We start from the raw sequence: 22,635 nt of genomic DNA, 5'->3' as shown, positions 1-22,635 counted from the left end.
ATCACTAAATTGCAAATATGCATTGCACAATTTTGAATGTCAGCCCTGGATGTTGAGGTCTTTATTTACAACAACAACAAAAAATCAATAGATTAAACTGTGTAGGCGAGTGTAGCGCACACGCAGTTCTAACATCTATCTACCGGAGCCAATGGCCCTGATTCAACAGATGTGACCAGGTTAGAATAACAGCAGATACGCAGCGGAAAAGGAGCTGCTGTTTAGCTGAAAAAGGGGCTCCGCGTGCTTTTGGAAAACCTCCGCCGTCCTCGAAAGCAATCTGCAGACTGTAAACGCAACAAAACAAAACAAAAAGCGCTGGGTGTTTACTTTCTTCATGTGTTGCTGATTTCAAAGTTCACGATAAGACTATCTGCGGTGTCGCTGCAGCTCGGCACTGCGTCGGTGGGAGTACCCCCTGCACGGGTCCCTTTTTTTTTGTTGCAGCGCACATCCAGTAGTTGGAGTTGTTGCCACGGCGAGCGCGAGGAGGAGAGGGAGAGGAGAGCGCAGCAGCTGAGTGAGCAAACAAGAGGGCAGAAACATTTCGGTTATCTTTCCGAGACTTATCACGCATCGACCTGTCACTTTTACTGCTTCGTGCCGAGTCTTAACTTGAAAGAGGACCGCAGCAGCACCAGCAGCAGCAGCAGCAGCGCCCTGGTCTGGTGGTCTGGTCTGCCCGGGCAGTCCGCCTGCGAAAAAAAAAAGAAAACTCCCCGAAACGCGGTCGTCTCAGCGGGCATGAGCTAATCTACCAGACAGTCATGGAAACCAAACCGTTCCTGTCATTGGGTAAGTGTGTATGTTCAATGACTGAGCCTTGCTCTGTTTTAAATGTGTGGGTTATGATGGGACTCTTTTTTGTATCGGCGGATTAGTGTGAAAGGTGTCCTCGCGCTGTGCCCCCTTTTCTTGACAGCGCGTGCCAGACGCATCAACATGTTCGGAGCTCTTGCCGAGCGTTAAGCGGACGTTGTCTTCTTTTCGCTCGTAACTTCAAGTAAAAGCAGACGGGCCCTCTCCGTGTTGCATATCTAAACGTTGCCGTGCGAGCCGATGACATTTCGCTGTGATACGGAGTGACATCTCGCTCGGGAGGAAGCTGCGCGCATACCTCGCGCGCGCTGCAATTAAATGCAGGCTGTTTTTTTTTTTTAACTTTGCTCCTAACTTTTGTTCAAATGAATGTCGAGAGACTTGCAAACCGAGATGAGTCAACGTACTTTAGCGTGTGCTGTGCGCGTTAAAGAGAAGGACTGCATTCTAACACGACTGCATGAACAGAGGGGTTTGAACTTGCACGAGCAGTTTCTCTTTCTTGTTGTTACCCGTTTCGCAGGCGTTGTCTGCTTTTAGATCGCTTAAATGTTGCGTTTACGTTCTGTGCGGGTTTTTTCAAGCTTTACGTTGTCTTTCACGTGACTCGGGTCAACGTGCTTCCGTTTGACTTTGAAGGTGCAGACTGGCATGTGGTTTTGAAAATGAACCCAACTAGCATAAGAATTGGGATTTTTAAACTTGGCCCTTGTGCTCAAACAAAGTTGCTCGACTTGTTAGGGACAGCCTGAGTTTGTCTCTTAACACTAAATATTAGCTCAGGTGACACGTGCAGGAGTGGGATAACTGCACCAGGACCTCAACAGTTTGGTTAAAGGCACTGAATTTGGCACTATTTGTTGAGGGAGTGCAACTGTCACATACATTTTTTTCACCAGAAAGTACTTCAAGGCATAACGAGGGCCTTTTACACACCTGTGATCATTTCAATTAGTGACATTTGAGTTTCCAGAAAAATGTTTGAATGCATATGTGAATTGAAAACTATTAATCCAAGTCATCAAGGGCTCCTTATTTTTTCGAGAAATACCTTTTCAAGCACACACACACACACACACACACACACACACACACACCGCACAGTAAATAATTAATGCTGAGCTGCTACTGTGAGTTTGTCAAAGTGAACAGAGCAGACCCTTGCCCCCCCCTACACACACACACACACACACACACACACAGCACTGAGCTGTGGGCCAGACCTGTTATTGTGTCTGCCGCTCTTTACATGAGGGCGTCACGTTACAACCTCAACACGGTATATCCTTGGCTTCGCCTGGATGCACCGAAGGAGAGGAGGGGGGGGGGGCCCTTACGCGCCGACACTGTTGCCCGCAGCGGCTCTTTTTATGTGGCTTCCCAGAAACACTCTCAACCCGCCAGTATTTGCACACACACCGACGACGGGTGCTGTTATTACAGGTGCACCGTATTGCGTGTCCACGCTGAAAGTGCTTCACGTTTCAGAGTGCCTGAATGTACGCCAGAGTAGCTCATGCCAGACACTTCCTGATCTGGAAGGCTCGACGCTTTAACTGCTCAGATGATTAGGAACGCTCCTCTTCCTCCTCCGCGTGTGCTGCATCAGCAGCTCTTCCGTGGTCCTAATCTGTGGGCCTCGGCGTTTATATTTAAAACCTGCTCCCATCAAAAGGTCCACTTGAGTGCCGATTTGTAATTGGCCACTTCAAGGACGCCAGCCGCTATCTGCGAAAGTCCTTGGACCGTATCGATTAGCCGCTCGCCCGGTGTAATTATCTGTCGTGCCGCATTAGACGACCTGGCGTGCATACAATTCTACAGTTATGGATCGGTTGTCGGCTGTGATGACCACACAACCCCCCCCCCCCCTCTCTCTCCCTTTGGCACCTTGTGCGTGGTGCTCCAATATCTGACCGAGCTGTGAACACTGAAGGGACGACATTGAGAGGAGACTGTGTCCTTTTCGTCTGAGAAATGTGAGGCTGGTCATGACGGTCTATCGGGGAAATAATCGGAGAGCGATTGAGCAAGACGTCTTCAACTTTAAGGCCAGTCCGATCTGTAGTCTTTTAATAATTAGATTGATTATTTTAAAGGCTAATATGTGGGCCCCCAGGTAGTTCTCCTGAAGCAGGTTTCAGCGGCTCAATGTTTGCACATTCCGGGCTTTATTCTTAGTTTTCCCCTCGTCTGAATCAGCGGGTCTGAGGATGTTGCAAAGTGTCTTGTTCGGATTGTAAAGCCCTCAAGGGACTAATTGAGGCGATTTAGATCCAATGAACTTGAAGACTATTAGACGACCGTGTGAGATGTACAGCCAACGTTCATATTTCGAGAAAATATTAAAGAAGACAGGTTACGTCAAACTCCAAAAAAATCAAACCTAGTTTTTCTTTTAACACATTAAATCAGCTGTTTTTAATCAAACATTTACATATTGAATTTTTAATAAGATTCCCAGAGCTGAAAGCTACAACATTTCCTCTTTTGACAGATGATTGGCCACAATGTTGAAAAGTGCACGCTCACTCCAAAAGCTTGTATTTATCATCTGCTTCAGAGGTGTGTGTTGTCTTTCCTGAATCCGGTGGAAATAAATTCTTTGGTGCTTTCTGTTTAGGGGAGCATAAGGTACCACCAGCACACACACACACACACACACACACACACACACACACACACACACACACACACAGAAACCAATGAAGTTCATGGTCTTTGATGAGAAAGTGAGAATCATGATGGTGTGTGTGTGGGAGAGACCGACATTCCTTTTCTGGCAGTAACTCAGGAACAAAGGTAACACAGAGAGAGAGAGGGTGTGTGTGTGTGTGCGGTGGGAGTGGGCCGGTGGAATTACACTGCCAAAAGCATTTGGCCAAGTTTGTCTTTTTACTGCCATCCAGTTTTGTGTTCCTGATGTGACGCTTTTGCGCCCCTTTTGAGAAAAGGGGCTGCAGCTGTCATTTTTATTGGAGGAGCTTTATAGCGAGACTTAATGGCTTAAAGTGACAGCTCTCTCTCTCTCCCTCCCCTTTCTCTTTTTCTCTCTCTCTCAATCTCACCCACGAGGCCTTTTACTGAAGCAAATCAAAGAACAACTTCCACCACTTTCCCACCCCTCACCCCTGCCAACATCCAAACCCAACTGTACGAGCGTTACGCTCCAATTACGACCACAGCGAGTGTGTATTTGTTTTATAATTACACTAAACTGTAGACCAGTTTTGTTATTTTCTGCTGATCATTACAAGGCATGAGTCGTTGGCTTCAGATAAAACCGGAGCACATTTTGGCTCGTCATGCTGTTCCCCTCTTGTTTACGTTCTAAACATAGCACGAATCAGAAACTTCTGAGAGGCCACAGAATGGCGAGATGACTCAGATTGCTCGTTGATTATTTGTGCAATGAGCTGCTCCGCTCGCAGGAGGTCTTTATTGATACCGGCCCGCGCTGAACTTTGCACCCCGAACCTTGACCTCTGCTCCTCGCGTGCTCGATCGTTCCAGGAATTCCCCTTCGGCGTTCAATCTGTTGTTGGAAGTGTATAACGACAGTAGCATGTCGATCGTTCTTTCTGTTTGTCTTACTGTCTGTGTTCCTTTTTACTTTTTTTCCCATCCTGTGTTAGGGTCCAAGATTTGTGATTTGTGGCGATAAAAATTGGTGCTGCAAGTGATTATTTAAATTATACTATTAAAAAATGTGGAAAAATAGCCTTCATTTCTCAGAGTCCAAGGTGACATCCTCACATCCTCTTACATATTTAGTGTACACAGAAAAGCAGCCAATGAACACATTTTAAAAGCTAGAACCAGGACTCAATTTAAAATTATAATAAATGTTTTTTGCCGTCTACACTCACAGTTTGGATTCGTCACTACTCAGCGTTGGAGTCATCCGAGCACCTTTGGTGTCAGCGTTTATTGTGGGTCCTCCGAGGGTCTGAATGGCTTATTTTTTCTTCTGCGGGCGGGTTCAGGCTGCTGTACGCCGCTCTTTTGAAGTGGAAGTGTAGTCTCTTATGTGGATTCGGCCGGATCGCGCTCGTAATTCGCATCGAGAGCAAAGGTCGGTTCACCGCGGCACAACTCTCCTCTCTCTGCTCCGCGTGCATCACGGCGACCCTGAGATGGAAAGGATCTCTATAATCGAGGAAGAACGCAGCGTATCGCAGACGTGTTGTGACGTTACAACAAAATGCAACTAAAAAAGGAAACCGTGGCTGACTCCTCAAGCTGGCATGTTTTCAATAACAAAAACAACCGCCGCCTCTTCTGTGATCGCCGCAATGCATGAAAATATCTCGGCTGCTGTGATGTGTTTTGTAATTAAGCTATGAGCACATAGGCTTTGATGGGTATTCACTGGAGAGGGATGACGAATGGAGTGAATCCCAGCTATGTTATGCTCCTCCGTGTCATTATATTTCCGTTATGCCCACTTTTTTTGTTTTGTTTTTATCCACGCTAATTATAATTGGCCCCGATGAGAACCACAGATGTATTCAAAAATAAATAAATAAAAAAGTGTTGCTTTATTTGCCTTAAAGTAGTTGTGTAGAACAATGCAGCAGGAGTGAATAGAATCATTTTCTTTCTCGCATGCAGGTGACGGGGTCGCGGAAGTGAGATTAAACCACAGCGGATCATTGCTTTACATGTTGTAATAATATGTATCGGTGTGCTGCGTGATCAAAAGCTGGAAGGAGGCGTTTGATGTTGCGTCACAGAAAGAAACGGACTCCAACTGTGAAGTTTTTTTTATTAAAACTGTATTCAGGTGTATACACACAGCACCCCCCACTGTCTTTTTCACACACGTACTGACAATAGCCAACACACACACACACGCGTGTATGTACATGTAAACACTGTCGAGGTAATTAAGACAGTATCTGTTGCCGCTCCATTGCGGTTTTCTTTTTGAGGTCACGTGGAACCAGAGGAGGTGTCCCAGTGTGCCCTGCCGCCGCCGTTATGTTTGTCTGTCACCTTGCCAGATGACTGCGGGGGTGGGGATTCCACGCACTGCTAGGCACAGGGCCACGGAAATCCCACAGCATGCAAAACACACCTCGGTCATGTTCTGTGTGTGTGTGTGTGTGGGTGACTGTGTGTCAGTGTAAGCAGGAGGCAGCCGTTTTGAGAGGACAGGGTGGAGGTCATGTGCATTTACACCTGCACGCCAACAAATGCATATCTGGACTTTTTTTTGTGTGTTTTTAAGATTGAGGTAAAGAGCTCGATAAAGAGCGTTTCCACTAATGCTCTGGCTTACACAGTTAAGTGGAAGGTTTGCCATTATCGTCATGGCGAATGTTAAAGTCAATCTTGAATGTTTTTGTATTTGTTTTTGAACAAAGAGTATTATCTTTTCTGCCAAGAATCACATTTAGAGCTGGCTAATGATAGCCGCCATATTTCTTTCCCCGGCCAGGTGGAGGTTTACCCTGGCAATGAGGATGAGATCGGACCCCAATGAGCCTGCCTCAGACTGCCAAATGTAGTTACTTCTTCTTCAGAGAGGGAGAGAGAGATCCGCTCGATTCCAATGCACAGAAAAGGCTTTTATACCCAGAATAATGACTTCTTTGGGAACAGCCATAATTTAATTTAGAATTTGGCGGAATAAGGCACAGTGCCCTGTGGGCACGAAACACAAGTAGCTTATAATAGCCAATGCTTTTAAACTACACACATTTTCAGACAACCTGCAGATGTGATAATATTTAAGAAAAGCTTACCTATTAGCCAATAAAAAGCCAATATTGGCTCTATGAACCTGGCATGATCATGGGCCCGTAATGCTCCCAAAACGAACATGACTTCTCTGAGGCGTTTTCTAGTGATGCACCTATCCGATATTGAATATTGGTTACTTGCTAGCGTTGAATGATAAGTAGCAATTCAGTCAATTTACATTTCTCTATTTATTTGTGAGATTTTCTTCCTTTCCGCCTTTCATTCTCCCCTCCCTCGGAGTCATCCCTGCAGTGATCGAGCACCTTCGAAGCGCTTCAAAAAGATGTCTGCTCGAGGATTTCCAGATCCTATAAGAGCGAGCTGTCAAGACGCGGTGGAAAGTTGTTTTTTTCCTGACTTTCGCGTCATTCTCGCATTAAAAAAACAACTCGGGATTCGGGTTCAAACTTCGGGGAAGCGGCTCCTCGAACCGGTCCGTGAGATTAAAGGCCGCGGCCGCAATTATGATGCACGGAAGATCCATTACAGGAGGTACCAAACGACTCTTGATTACAGATACCGAGGGACGTCGGACAGACACAAACACTGGCGCAGGTCACCACAGAAATGAGTGCGAGGCATAGATACGCGCGGGTTGTAACTTTCACCTTATTTTCACAGGCTGCTGTGCATGAGAGAGAACAAAGATAACATGTGAGATAACAGGGTTCCTCTGTGGGTTTTCTCTGTCCGCCTGCAGTAGAGAGAGAGTGATTCACTTTTTCTTGACGCCTGCAGGCCTAGCATGCTTGTACATCCGCCCAGACTGTGGCATCAACACGCACACACACACACACACCTGTATGTGTGTGTGTGTGTGCGTGTTGGGTTAGGGTTAGGGTAGACACAAGCAGTGCACAGGCAGACATGTGCACGACATGCTGAAAGGCTGCACAGAAGTCTGTAGGGCTCTGTCACCTATGATGAGACACCTCATTGCTGGCCGCCTGGTTTCAGGAATGTTCTCGACGGCAGGAAGGGTGTTCTTTTAAAAACGGAGGGGGGCGGAGCTTATTATATGGAAAAAACAACAACAACAACAACAATAAAGCCAGCTACTAGATATGGTATGCTGAACATGCACGTAACGAGCAGCGCTGCAAACGACTGAAAGGAACAGTCTCATTTCTCGCATAGGTGTCCGTTCCCTCCCTTCCTCTGCCCACAACGTTCGGTCTATTTGAGTTTGTTTTATTGCCCCGTGAGGGAAACTTGTCTTGCAGACGGGGGGGTTTTTTTGCAGTAAAATCACAGAGTAGAGCCATGTAACACAAAAACAATGAGGCCACGTGATATTAGACAAGAGTCAAACACATAATAAATGGCCCATCTCGACCACGGTAAAACCAGAATGCAGATCTTTTTGGTTTTTTCAACTGAGTGCCACTACTTCAGTCTCACTGAAAGTAGGAAGACTGAATGAATGCAGAAAGCTCAATAAGTGGAGGAAAATGTTCTCCGAGTCCTGTTTGGATTTACTCACATGGCTTCGCGTCACCGTTCCATGACAGTGACACTCCTTTTTGCTCTCTCTCTCTCTCTCTCACACCATGCTGTCAGAATTCAGTGCAGACGCAACCCCCACCATGTATATAACTCTGCCGTGCATACCAAAAAAACCTTCCCTGACAAGTTCAAGTGTCACACTTGGGAAGCTTTCTTCTGTTTCAGTGCGGACCAGGGGGGAAACGGGAGAAGGCTGCAGATTAAACCGGACAGATAGAGCGTAGAGGGCCCATTTATTGGCAGGACCGCAGCCATTCATACACTAGGGCTGCAGCTCACCCTTTAATTGTATTATTGATTAATATGTTTTTTCTGTGTTTGTTTTTCTTCTAACCAGTTTATCATTCATGAAAAAAGATCCATAACAACTTCCGATTTGTTGCTTCTCGTTAACCACACTGTGTGTGATGCACGGTGTTTGAAGCATGCACATTTGCATAACCTGGAGCGTCACAAAGGGGGTATGGTATGTGCGTTTGCTTGAGTATGCACATGTGTCAGCGTGTACAAGCCCGCACACGCATGCTTTCAATGTGCCATGTGTATGCTACACAAGTGGTGTATAGTGACGAAGTAGAAATACTTCGTTACTGTACTTAAGTAATTTTTTTGGATATCTGTACTTTACTATTGATATTTCTGTTGACTTTTACTTTTACTTCACTACATTTTGCAAAGAAAAGTGATACTTTGACTCCGATACATTTCCCCTGAAACCTTCGTTACTCGCTACAAAATCAAATCTATCTTTAGAAACAAAATTAATCATGAGAGCAGCGTCGGGGACTGTGTTGGAACACAGACTGCAAGCAAGCAGGTTTGGTGAATCAGTGGTCCTAGCAGCAAGTTAAATCATTGGTTCATCACGTTAATGCACAATTGCAAACAAGTGCTGTCAAAGCCGCGGTGTTTTGATTCCCAGTGATGCCAGGATGCTACATGCTATAAGCTAGCGAGCGACTACATGAGTAGAATTCCACACAGGACGGGTGGGATGAGGAGAGGTGGACGGGTCAAACTAACACTGTGTTTCCTCCAGGAGGCCGCAGTTTGTGCCGTGTGTGAAACGAGAAGCCAATGTTGATTTATTTGTGACGTGACTTCCGTACTTAAGCAACGCCACTTCCGTAGATATTTTAACGCAAACCACGATCTTTTCCAAAACCTAACGAAGTAGTTTCATCGCCTAAACCTTAGTTGTTTCCTGTGAAGATGGAAGTTTATTTAGAAAAGACAGTATGCATGCAACAAGCCAAAACAGACTCATGTTGCTGGACTATTGCAGGAAAAACGCACGAAAAATGAGGAGTAACTTTTCGTAAGATATCAACAAAACGATGATGAATTTATATCATTGTATAAAGAGAGTGACATGAGAAGATCAATCTCATGTCTGTAAGTTAAATCAGCTACAATCACTCTTTTAAAGTGATTAGTGACTCGTCTAAAACATTTAAAAAAGGAATAACTTCAATAGAATCATTCAATACACTGTAGCTTCTTTACATTCTAATATAATGTAACTTCTTTACGTTATATTACAATGTAACTTCTTTACATTCTAATAGAATTGTCTTTTGAAGATGAACAGGACATTTTTCAGTTTCAAGTAATGACTGGGTTGTTCCTTTCGGTGCTGCTTTAGCAGTGATCATGTTTTGATATTTGAGTCATGTTGTGGATGATCAGATGGAGTTATGATGGTAGCAGTCGCCCAATTGCAGATTCATCTTGAGCAAAACCTTTGCCTATTGTGTTCAAATCAGGCCCATAGGAGTTTACAAGGCAGGTGTCCTTTCTCTAAACACTGACCTGATGCATCAAGTGGATATGTTTTGCTGAACATAATATTATGCATTTGCCTCTACATCCTCTAGTCTAATGAGCAGACTTATAAACGCACTGTTACAACTCCTTCATAGTGTCATATTGCTTTTCGGAGAATTATGATGATAAGTTCATAGTAGATGCAAAAGTATACTTATGTACAATATATTATGTTGAACATTGTTGCTCCTGGATGGATCACAGCCAACCCAATTATGTTCAACACAGCTCCATGTCCTTGGTCATGGTGCCACAGCACTTAAAAGAATAAACTTCATCATTCTCAAAATTCTGACCCTTTGCTTTTTTATTAACAGCATTTACTTGTACTTATACTTTCAATACTTAAGTACATTTAATATCAGAAAATTACTTTTGATACTTAAGTACAATAAATATCAGATACTTTAAGACTTTTACTCAAGTAGTATTCTAATAGGTGACTTTTACTTTTACTGGAGTCATTTTCCAGTAAGGTATCTTTACTTTTGGTATAGTATGGTAGTATGGCTTTTGGGTACTTTATACACCATGGCTACAACATGTACATGTATACGTGGTGGTGGGGATAGTCACAGACGAACTGACTCGTGAAGCGCTGTAGAGTGGAGCAGCTGAGAGTCAGTGAGCTGTCTGTCTGGGAGAGGGAGGGTCAGGGGTTGTGGCTGGGTCACGCTCTGTGGGAGAGGAGAGGAGAGGAGAGGAGAGGAGAGGAGAGGAGAGGCCTACGGAAAAGGAAGTGGGAAGCGTGTTTTCATTTCAGGTCCTGCTTCATTTTGTGCATCAGAGCAGCTATTGTTAGTAACAGAGGTAATTGTTAGTTGATCCAAAGAGCGATAAAAACAAGGCACCTAACACTCACAGTCCCTCTCTCTCTGACACACACACACGCATGTGCTGTGGAGAATGAGAGTGGATGTTTATTACAGGATTCTAGTGGATGCTAAGGTGCCCCGGGGGCTATTAAAGGCCTCAGTTAAAAGGCACTATCAGAGGCACACTGATGAGGGCTGCTTGAGGGGGGGAGGTATGGGGGGGGGGGGGGGGGGGGTAGTTTTAGAAAGAGTGAAAGGGAAGAAAAAGAAGTCCCTGGAACAGCGAGCAGAAGGAGGGGACTGACCAGGGTGAGCACATCTGGATTGCCTCAGCAGAATATTTGTGCAACATCTGGAAAAATCGGCTGGAATTTAAGGGGTCCCTCCTTTCATTTCGGTTATATTTCCCCCCTCCTATTTTTTTTTTTTTTACTTCATCCTCTCCTCCGTCCTGTTTTCAGCATCTTCAAAGTCGCGCGGCAGGCGCATAAAAAGAGTCCCGCGGTAACGCACGTCGAGCCCTTGCAGACTTTTATAGCGGGGGCCAAATTGGGCCCATGTGACGACTCCCCTTTGCGCAGGGCCCGGGCTAATTAAGTGGCACAGAAGTGAGAGGGCGCCCGGCTGTGGACCCAGACCTACACCATTCCTTGGCCAAGCACAACTCCTCATAAAAAATAAAGGCAGAAAGAAATCCGCAGACGGTAAACAACATCTTTGTTTTGTGCTCGACCGGCACCGACGTGCACTTTCCTCGTACGCCATGAAAGGGCCACTGTGTATCATGATCACAAACAGGCTGCCTTTGTGTGATTTCAAAAATCTCTTTTCAAGTATTGGTTTGTTGTCGCCGGAAAAAAAAGAAGCATGCACAAAGAGCCTCACGAGCCTCCCTCTGAGGCGTGAGGTCCCCAGAGGGATGACAAAGTCTCCGTATTGTTTCAACACCGACAGTCAATTTGTACTCTTGCCCCCTCCCGGCGCCTCCCATCTCACCTGGGCGAGGCCTCCTTGTGGGCCGGCACGCGCTGACAGGCAGGAGAGCGCGGAGGTACATGCCAATGCGGCGCTGATCAAAAGGGGCGCATCGCCATCTCCCTCTGATGGGCTTACTGATGCACCCCCCCCCCCCCCCCATGAGAGCTGCAGGAGCAGGGCAGTGATCAGAGGGAGAAAGAGAGGGGATGGAGGATGGGGTGAGAGAGATTGGGGGAGGAGGAGAAGCAAAGAGGGGGATAGATGACAGTGAACAAGAGAAAGATTAAGAGAGACTTCCAAGGAATATGATGCAGTTATTATTGAATCAATAACGTTCTTTCTTTTTAATCAATTGAACATCAAGAATAAATGGCAAGTGTCCAGTGAAGTTGCCTTCTTTATCTGGTTATCTGGATGGAGGAGGCCAACATGCACTTGGTCCATCAGCTCTCTTTCTATGTGGACACTGAGCTGATTTTTTGTTATTTCCCATGTTGCTCTGCTGTTGGCCTACATCTTTCCGCATGACTGAGCCGACAAGTTGGACTCCTTAGGAATGCTGATACAGTCTACTGGGTGTGTGTGTGTGTGTGTGTGTGTGTGTGTGATGTTGGACTGTGCATATGCAGAGCAGTGTTATGCAGTCTATCTGTGTGAGGATGTGTGCTAGTATCTGTGCAGATCAGTTGAGTCGTCACGCTGTCATGTAACGATGTAGTCAGGTAAAATATCCAGCCGACAGGCCAATTGTAGAAAAACTGTTGGCAGCAGAAACATTGATACAAGTGCTAACATGATTGTTTTCATTTTCTATGAATCAGTGGATGGATTTTTGGATTAATCAGTTAATTGTTTATTCAAAAAATGTTAGAAAATATTAATTAATAAATGGCTGCTACAGTTTTCCAGAGCCCTTGATAATGTTTTTGAATCTCTTCTTGTGTCAGACCAACAGTCCAAAACCCAAAAGATATTCCGTTAATATGATATAGAACAGAACTTTCGGAAATTCTGACATTTTTAGGTTCATACTTGTATTTGTTTTTTATTTGCTAGAACATGTGTACATGCTGAAATGATTTTAAAAAACTGATTATTTCTGCATTCACTTCTAGCTGAAACAACGAATCGCAAATAAGCATTTTGATGAGTAATTTTTCATGCAAAAATGGCACAAAGTGCTGTTTACAGCCTCTTGAATATGGAGATTTCCTGCTCTTCTCTGTTTTATATCCCGTTAAATTAAACATCTTTGGGGGTTTTTTCAAAGACTTCACGACATCACCTCTGAAACCGGGATGGATACTTTTTATAGACCAAAACAATGAATCGAGTCATCAAAAAAATCATCGGCAGATTAATCCATAATGAAGATAATCGTTAGTTGCTGCTCTAATACCAAAACAAAAATAGATGTATGCAGGGTTATTATTATTATTAGCATTTAGAAAGAAGTATCTCACTTCCAGGCTCTGTACTAAAATCCGATTATGCCTCCTTTGAAACGTGAGCGCCTGAGGGCCGTGTAGTACACGTGGCCTCTGCACCGCGCTGCCCTGTGGCGCGTTCTCCCTCCGCCTTTAGGTCATGACGTACGCAGACGTCTTGCTCCGGCTCGTCCTCTCGTTATTTGAGTAAAGAGCTCTGGCCCCGGGAGGCAGATTTAGTCTTTTTGGAGCGGTCTTCTGCCTCGCTGGCTCATGGCGTCTCGCGGGCGTCTGCAGGTAGACGCGAGGGTGACGTCATGGCTGACATTTCAGCGGGAGGAGGACGCCTCGAGCCCCTTGGAAGGTGCCTCGACCCGGACCTCGCCACAGTATCATAACAAACCAGAATCTTTGGTTTCTATGCACCTGGGGGCGTGCGCTCTCCTGGGCTACACAGTAAAACTTCAAATAGTCAACCAAAGAATGTAGTCTTTAACCTCATAACTGCCTCTAAAAAATACCAAATGATGTTTACATTGGAGGCATTGATCGTAAATATAGAGATTTCATGATAAAAAAAAGTTCCCGTTAGACCATTCATGTAGCACGAGGGGTTGGCATGCCATATAAGGCCGTCTGTACATAGTTTCCTTAGTATACGACCTTTGTAGATCTGGTCTTCATGGCAGCAACGTCCTTGCCTGGGTCCACACCTTTTGAACCCACTGAGATAAAGTCCACTTTTGAGAGCTCTGTCTGATATCAGGCACTGGGCCGGGCCCTGTGAGCCCCTGTAAGCCCTGTAAGGGTGGGCTCAAAGTGATGGGACAGAAGGGCCACATGTTGGTCCAGGGCCTTCAGTGGCGTTGCACCACATTGATTGGCTCTTGTCCGGTGGGGAATCTCCAGTTAGGCTTCACTTATTGAAATCACGAGTAGGCCATGCGGGTGCTGGTCTCTAAATCTAAATCTAAAGGAAAACAATTCATGCGTTTGGGTGGATGATTTATTCACGCACGCGGATATCGGGATGACATCAAAGCTGATCTCCAGTCCAGACAATCCGGCACACTTTCTCTGTCACTTCTGTAAGAAGTCAAAACGCGCGACATCTTTGTTTCTTTTCTTTTTCTTCTTCTTTTTAAACATTTCCCCGTGCTTTGCTTTCACGGAGGATAATGGACAGTGCACGATACAGTCATTAGCCCGTCACAATGGGGCTATCTCACACTGGAACCGTGTTCCCTCCTGTTATGATCATCTTCATGCTATCTCAGGCTCTGGCTTTGTTTCCCCGTCTCAGACGGAAAAAAACAGCTCGCCCGAGTCTTTAATGCGCCGGGTTTTTTTTGTGCTTGCTGAAAAGCCCGTCTTCCGGCGCAGCATCCCGCTCTGCTGCGCCGAGCCCCATCCTGCCACCGTGGAAAGGGAAATAATTTATGAAATGAGAAGTACGTTTGTTGTGTAAATGACCACACGCTCTAGGATATTTAATCCTGCCTGCAGTCGGTCCCAGTCATGTGACTTGACCTAGTTTTGTCTACCTCCCTCTGCCTGTCTCTCCTCTCTCTCTCTCTTTCTTAAATTTTTTTCCCTCCCTTTCATTCTCTTCTCTCTCTCCCACAGTCTCCGAGCGGCTCTCTGCTCAGCCTCCTCTTCTTCTTCCATCCCTCTTTCACTTTCACTCTCCATTAGAAGTACGTCCTCATCTCTGCGTTAGGGAACGCTTTCACCACACATGGTCAGTCTGGCTGGTCCAAGTCAGAGGGGAACACGGTGCACAAACAATAGAGTATTTGCTGAGGGCCGTGTTGGAAGGAGAAAATGTATGTTTTTCGTCTCGATAGCTGCCACTTCTATGCATGGAATCACGGATGAAATATATTTTTTTTCTCTTTGACTCGGCACTGATCTATGTGCATGACTTTCATGTCCAAGTCGGTCCTCTCCCACTCCCACTGTCAACCTGTTTCTTTACCTGGGTGCATCTCAACGAATGGCCGCCGCAGGCAGCCTGCGTTTGGGTTTGATAAGTTAGTCTCGCATTGTTGTTTTGGGCCGAACCAGAGTGCAACAACTGCCCAAACGCACAAACAAACCTGACCAGATTTTGTGTTAATCTGAATGAAAGGTTGGCTTGTGAAAAGCTTCCTGGGACTCATGATGTCACTTTGCTTCCACGGCAACCTTCGCCTCCCAAATAGATCAGGAAAAAAGCCAGGCCGATTATCTTCAACGAAACACTGCGGCCACATAAAGAGAAAAGAAAAAGGGAGCGGGGGCGACTTGCGAAACATGTCCTGGATCTGAGAGCAGGGCAGATTGTTTCACAGATAGGTGAACGCTGTAGCTCAATGGAATCCTCTGTAAGAACAGCTGCAGGCTGCTCGGCAGGTCTCCACTGTAACGATTGGGTCGCCTCTCGGTATGCGTTGCATGCGTCCATTCCTGAAGAGCACAAGGGATGAGTGGTAACACTGTAACCCACAACAAGCCTCGGCCACAGCCGTCTCACTCACTGCACGCCTCACCTCTGGGTGACTTTTAGCACGTTGGTATACGTGCATCCTCACGAGCTGTTCTCCGTGTCGCTGTCATCGGCTGTCACATGCTCTTATCTCTCTGCAAAGTACCAATTGGTGATGTAGGGTAGATGGTAAAGCTTTCAATGTCGAGGCTTGTGAAAGAAGAACTCTGCTTTTGGTCAGTCAAATTACAATGAAAGAGTCCCCCCCCCCCCCCCCCCAATATCTCTACATACAGCACAGAACACGAACAGTGGCATTATATTATCTTCACAGCTCAAGGCTGGACAGCTACATTGTCAGGGAGCAGGATGTAGCTTTTACTTGTTAAGTACATTCTAGGGAAGAAAAACATTGATGATACAAGATTTCTTATTATAACCACTCCTGTCGAGTTATTATTATTGTTTTTGCCATGAACCTTTTTGCAGGATTGGCCCACTGAAGAACAACCAATATGGATGTTGTGCCGATACTGACTCACATAGCCGGATCAGGTATCGCCGACAATGGGGTTTGTGTACTATATACAGTATGAGCTGGAATTTGACTTCCTGTTACTTCCTGCCTAGTCTCGATATTTAATTTTTTTTATTTTTAAAACATTTGTATGGATGGAAAGTTGTGTAGTTTAGATTTTCTTAGTCCTCATGTATTTTATATTTTTTGAATCTTGCGTCAGCCTTTAGCCATTTAGCCACTGGCTAAATACATATAGTGCACGGTTAAAAATATACAAAATGTGCTCTTGCTTGAAGCTTAGGTGTCAGGTGGATATGTGTTTATTTTTAATAGCCAGGGTACAGCAGTCTGAAGCCATGCCATTTAAAACGGGACCTGAAACGTTGAGACGTGAAGGTTCACTCGATGGGAGATCCCACAAACTCTTCTTTCCAAAACTTCACTTTGCTGTGTGCGCACCGGTTTCCTGTCCAAGTTCTCCTCGGTCCGGCCCGGCTCAAAGTCAAACGCAGAATCGGAGGTGTGCACTTTACAACCAATTTACTCTGGATTCAAAATCCTGGAAAGGATTATTTCAATATATATATTTTCCCATTCTGGATTCTACTCCCTAATGGAGCTTTACAGTCAACAGGCTGGAATCAGGAATCAGGCTGGAATTTAAAAAGCCCCAATTCATATCTAATGCCTCCAGTTTAAAGAGGCATTTTAGCCAAAGAGTGCACTTAATCCCTGCTTTTAAAACCGCCCTGTCTTGTGGAGTTCTTATCCGACAGTATTATGAATTTTAGTGTTTTTATTTTTGTCCTATTGTTTTTTTAGTGATTAGCCATGCGCAGCAGCTGTGGCTCCAGATGTTTTCACTTCAGGGTTCTGAATTATATACCACTCTGTGTTAATGTTTCACGCAACATGTTTATTTGTGTTTTCATCAAGCTTTCAGGAATGCAGCTGCGTCTCCATTTCAAGGTTTCTACAAACATGTAGGAATTTCCTTTTTTTTTCTAAATTAATTATTTTCATAATTAAGGATGAACATTAGCCAGTTCCCCCGTCTCAAATGTGAGGATTTGCCGTTTCTTTGTTTCATATCACTAAAAATAGAAAATCTGTGAGTTTTTGATGTTGATTGGCATGCTCCCTATTTTTCCCAACATTGAAAATGCTTTGTACCGTGCATTTCTTAAACCGCCCAAACATTTTTTAAAGTGCAGCTAAAAGCCCTGCATTTCATTTGCAATGCCTATCAACTATGGCATGCGTCGACCTTGCTCGGCAAAATCTGGGTCAGAGTTGTGGGACAAACTGTTGGTCAGCGGAGAGCAGAAGACGTGGGCAACAAAGCTCCCACTTTGTCCTTTGGTGTCTCCTACACATTTGCATCCTCGGTGCGTGGACGCGCGCGTCACGGAGGAGGTTAATGGGAGACTCCACGGGGAGTCAGCTTTAGTGGGCTCCAGTTTCTTCCACCAGGACTCAGCCGATGAGTGTGGGGGGCGGGCAAAGGTAGCCTCGTTGTACCACACCTTACTTTCTGCCCGGGAGCAACTCTGCACCGCCACGCGGGAATATTCATCTCCGTACTCTGAAGCCAAGCTTAATTTTTAACATCAGTCGCTGGGGGTGCTTCTCTTTGATCACTCCCAAAGCTTCAGCCGCGCTGAAGGGAAGCCGAGGTCCACGGACTAAGGCCAGAACCGTATCCGATTGCACCCATCAATCAAGGCTAAAAATAGCGGGTTCGACACCAGATTAAAGCAGTGCAATCTAGGGTGAATCCCTCAAAAAATATTGGATGAATGTCCATCTGAGATCCATTAGAGGACGCACATAAAACAACGTTGTACCCCCCCACCAGTCTCTCTGAGGGCGATATTTCACGGTTGAGAAAGGGCCAGTGTGCGCTGTGCCAAAGGGCTGTTGGCGCGGGCAGATCGTCCGTCATGTGAACAGCTACTGTAGAGACCGGCGGAGGGATAGATTTTTAAATGCTTCCTTGTGTCCATTCCCCGGGTGAAAGGAGCCTCTTTCACTCCCGCCGCTCTCTCCGAGTCCAATCACACAAATTTGATTAGAGCCGTTTGCCCTCGGAGCTGCTCCGGCTGTAAGGGGCCCTGACCCCCCACCACCCTCCGGTTTTCCCCCGGAGACAGACTCTGATGCACACAAGCCGTCTTTGAGCAGGCCTGCTTCTTTTCTTCCCCTCTAACCTCATTTACCACACTTTAACACACACACACACCTTCGGCTCCATCGCGTCACAGAGAGTGAGACAAATGGCTGTTGTAAATTATCAGGAGTCGCCGCTTTGGTGTCGTCTAAGGTTAACCTTAACCCCGACGCAACGTAATGTTTTACACAACGCTTGCAGAGGAGGCGGGGCTCTGCGTCTCTGTGGGAAAAGGTGAACATGAGCCACGGCCAAAATACATCCATATGTCATTCACCATTCGAAAAAACTCTTTTGTTCATAACTTAATGACTGTTGCATCTGCAGGTGCGCTGTGTGCCTGGAAGCAATCGGGGTTCGATTGTCTGGCACAGACGTACGTGTGAGAAAGATATCAAACCAAGATTTAAAATCTAATTCTACACCGACCAATCCAGTGGCTGGCGGAGGGGCCGGGTTTGGTTGTTCGCAGCGGAAATTGAGCCCGTGGGTGGAGCTTTGTCAGCGGCGGGTTTATTTTAGCCACAACCACAACCACACTTTCAACGAGTTGTGTGCAGACGTGTGTTCTCTGCACAAAGTGACAGAGTTCCACATCTGGCTCTGGGAAAGTCATAACCCCGGTGTCAAGCAGGGTTTCATTATGACATGTTCCTCTCAGTTTAAAGAAATATAAGGTTCAGTATGAATAGAGGCAAAATAGAGTTGAGGTGATGGTTGTTTGGCACAATATTTCAATGCAGTTTTGTCCTCATTTCTCGTCTCTTTTGCTGCCATTCGGTAAAACATTTCCAACCTAAAAGGTCTAAAAAGAAGAGTTCCTGAGAACTGCCTCATGTTTACAGATAGACACGCGCTGCTCAACAATACCAGTCCGAAGTCACGCTTTTTACAAAGGTCATCTTTGTCAGCTCTACCTTTCTCTGCAGATGCCTTGCAGCTCCGAAAGCCCCACCAGGGCAACTGCCACTTTCACCATCCCGAGACTGTGAAAGTGCAGACTCAGTTTCAGTCAAAGTAGGAAGGCATGTTTTTCTTTTTTCTTTTAAAAGAGCCGTTCCAGAAAGGTGCTCTTGTTCATTTCAAAAGCGCCTCAGTTAAAGTCTCGCAAAAAAACACAGTGGCTTAATAAGTCATTCAATAAAGCTGTCCAGTTAAACTTTTTTTATTGCCAGCGCAGACCTCAAACGGCAGGTCGGTTTTGTGACTCATAGCTCGGGGGGGAGGAACGAATGCGAGTTGCAGATTTTAGTCCCTTTCTTTTGTGTTTTCCAGCAAAGCGAGGGCTAATCGTAGCGTCGACCTCCTCGCCGTTTAGTCGCAGAGGTTTTAAAATGTTTGCCGCGAGTGGTGTGGTTTGTTGTGGCTGACAACCTGAAAAAAATGATGTCTTCCAGCCAAGGTCTCCATGGGTATCTCTGTGTCTGCAGATTTCCTCTAATCTTCCATTAGGGCTAAAAGGAAGCCCTCAGGTGGCAGATGTTGCCCTAATTCATCCAAGGCCGAGAAAATGATCGCTCTAAAGAAGCCACAGTGAGAAAGCCGGTTAGCATTCCGTTCCTCTACGTACAAGCCACTTGCACCTCGATACCAGGGTCATCCTGTTTGGTTTGAAGCGATATACCAAATACAAAAAAATGCAACATGCTGCAGAGGCTTGAAGTCTTCTGGTGGGTCACCTTACGTCACCCCATGGTTTGGCTGCTCAAGGACCCTTAAGGTCTCAGTAATGGCGTCTACGTTAGGCTGGAATTTCAACCCCGAAGGCCGTGTTTTGGAAACTGAAAGAAGGCGATCAACCCAGATAGGCAGAGAAACATGTAAACAACAACAAAATGATGTATGTGTGTGTGTGTGTGTGTGTGTGTGTGTGTGTGTGTGTGTGTGTGTGTGTGTGTGTGTGTGTGTGTGTGTGTGTGTGTGTGTGTGTGTGTGTGTGTGTGTGTGTGTGTGTGTGTGTAAAGGAAGTCTATTTTTCCAGCAAAGCAGGTCCGGCGCTTTCCCGGGATCAGAGAGGGATGAGGAGAGGTTTGATTATGAGCCGACGGGTACAGAGAGCCCGCTGAAGGGAAGAAATGGGGAGAGCTGCTTCAGCAACACGGGCTCTGTCAGAGCGGTAATTGTTGTTGTAATGAGACGCTGGTGCAGTGGATTAGCTCTCTTTAGGGGGAAAGCAAACATCAGACGATCATTAAGTCTCCTGCTTGGTGTCTTTTCATTTATAGGAAGACGGCTCGACACGCTAACACGGAATGCGTTAGGCACACTTACAGAAAGCTTTGACTTATGGGTGATTAGGGCTGCAACTACTTATCATTATTGACTAGTATCGCAGTGATTTTTGCAATTTATCATTTAGCCTAGAAAATGTTCCCATGCTCACAGTGAGGTCATCAAATTGCTTGTTTTGTCTGATCAATAGTCAAACCAAGGCGATCCTCTGGGTCCTAAAAGTGAAGCCAATGCTGAAGTGTCTTATTAAACTTTGTATCGAAGTCTATGAGAAAATGACTCTACTCTATTCCTCTCTGTTAACATCTTTGTTGGACAGTGAATTCATGTGTTAGGATTCTGAAACAGACCATAAAGCAGAGTACGCTTTAGGGCGAGACTACCTTGTGATTGAAATGGCGCTACCACGGAGTTGTCCGGTCTGCGTTTTTGTTTCATAACTTCAAACCTTTCACGGTGTGTTTTCAGTTCATGAAAGTGGATTATAACATTTTGGTCACATAAGAAATGCCTTAATCAGCGTCCGGTTGTACTTAGCCCCACCCTCTCATGTCACTTATGGTTGCAAAAAAGCAATATGGCGACGGCCAAAAACCAAGATGGCTAAATGCCGAACTCAAACCGATGAGAGATGTCCTCTGATTACGTCCACTTCTTTTATGAAGTCAATGCAAAAATATAATAAAGAAAGGAAAGAAAAGAAAAGTAGGAAAATGAACTGGAACCAGCAAATGGAAGGCATTTTTGCTTGATTAATGGTTAATCAGTATTAGCTCATTGTCAAGTCTTCTGTCCCGTGAAACATGAACATCCTACGAAATGGATCTCTCAAGGACATGTGGGCAAACACTGGAGTCCCCAAGGCCGTTGTAGAAGACGGACGGCTAGACGGGGGGGGGGGTGCAGAACAGTCTTTAACTGACCTCATGTGGAGCTCTGAGGCCTGCTGCAGTACGCTGAAGGTGAACGGCTCTCTTTCTGGCCTTAACGGCTCTCTTTTTTTCCTTCTTTTTATTGCACCTGGGAGATGCATTGAGGGCATAATGAACTTTGACCTTGGGCTAGATCACCCCGGCAACGCGGGCCACGGACAATCGCTGCGCTTAAAGAGAGCTGCGAGCCCTTTCAGCTCGTATAAATGCTTGAATGCGTTGCATTTTGTGAGCTCTTGTAAAGTCCTGCGAGCACTTTCCCTGATGCGTCTGTGAGAAACAAGAACGCACCGCTATTGAAAGCCCTTCGGTTGTTGCTCTTATCAGTGAGGTTTGTTATAATGGGGAATGTACACACCTTTGTTTCATTAGAACCTTGTCATTAAGCCATTCTTTTATTAGCCTCATATCAGTTATAAAAGCCCGTCTTTCATTAGAGGAACAACTCAAAGCCTTACCTTCATTAGCACGAGCTTGTGACCACTGAATGCCATTTCATTAGTGGCCTATCTTTAATGAGGAAAGTGCCAGCGTGTTTACATTTCTCTGATGCCCCGATCGCCGCCAATGATAATGCTGATTGGCCTCCGAGTGGGGGTGGCGTTTGAGCTTGTTCCCCCCCCCTGAAGATTGGATCATACAGTTATTAAAGCCAATGAGATCCTCGTTTCTCAGAAGCGAAGGGCAAGATGAAAGGTTCCTGTAATCAAGGTTCCTCTTACAGTACATGAGGCCGAGGCGTGTTGATGTGGAAGACTTAATGACGCGACGTGCGGCGGTCTCACAGCTCATGACGGCAGATCCCGGGGAAAAACAAAACCTGCGCAGACACGTCCGAGCCGCTGCTGCCGCGCTTTCATCGTTCACTTTGAGGCTCGGAAAAGCGATGGCCCTCCACTGAGAATGATTCACAGTTACACGCCTCTGAAATCCAAATATTTGTTCTGTTTGATGACTCGTTTTGCAATTAGATTTCTCTGAAAATGGCCATTGATGTATTTTACATTGAAACAGAAAGATGATGTGTGGGAACACCGTACTTTTAACATTGCTCCAATGTAGGCTATGGCTTGCAGTGCTGGACTTCTTTGGTGGTGTGTGTGTGTGTGTGGGGGGGGGGGGGGGGGGCTGCTGTCTGCTTGGTTTACTCCTGATTTTTGGAAAAGTCCAGTTTGACTGGGAGCCTGGGCTCAC

General features: G+C 45.7%; 1 protein-coding gene across 1 annotated transcript in view; it reads left to right on the top strand.

Moving 5' to 3' along the window:
* The first annotated feature begins 506 nt into the window (after window positions 1-506).
* Window positions 507-22,635, top strand: part of rxraa (retinoid X receptor, alpha a) — an 83,768-nt gene continuing 61,639 nt past the window's right edge. The window contains exon 1 of the mRNA XM_079290009.1: window positions 507-795. Within this exon, the coding sequence (XP_079146135.1) occupies window positions 768-795 (28 nt within the window). The 5' untranslated portion in view covers window positions 507-767. The remainder of the gene's footprint in view (window positions 796-22,635) is intronic.

Source organism: Melanostigma gelatinosum (assembly GCF_949748355.1).
Source record: "Melanostigma gelatinosum genome assembly, chromosome: 18".
NCBI lineage: Eukaryota > Metazoa > Chordata > Actinopteri > Perciformes > Zoarcidae > Melanostigma > Melanostigma gelatinosum.
This window is presented reverse-complemented; position numbering and strand designations above follow the sequence as displayed.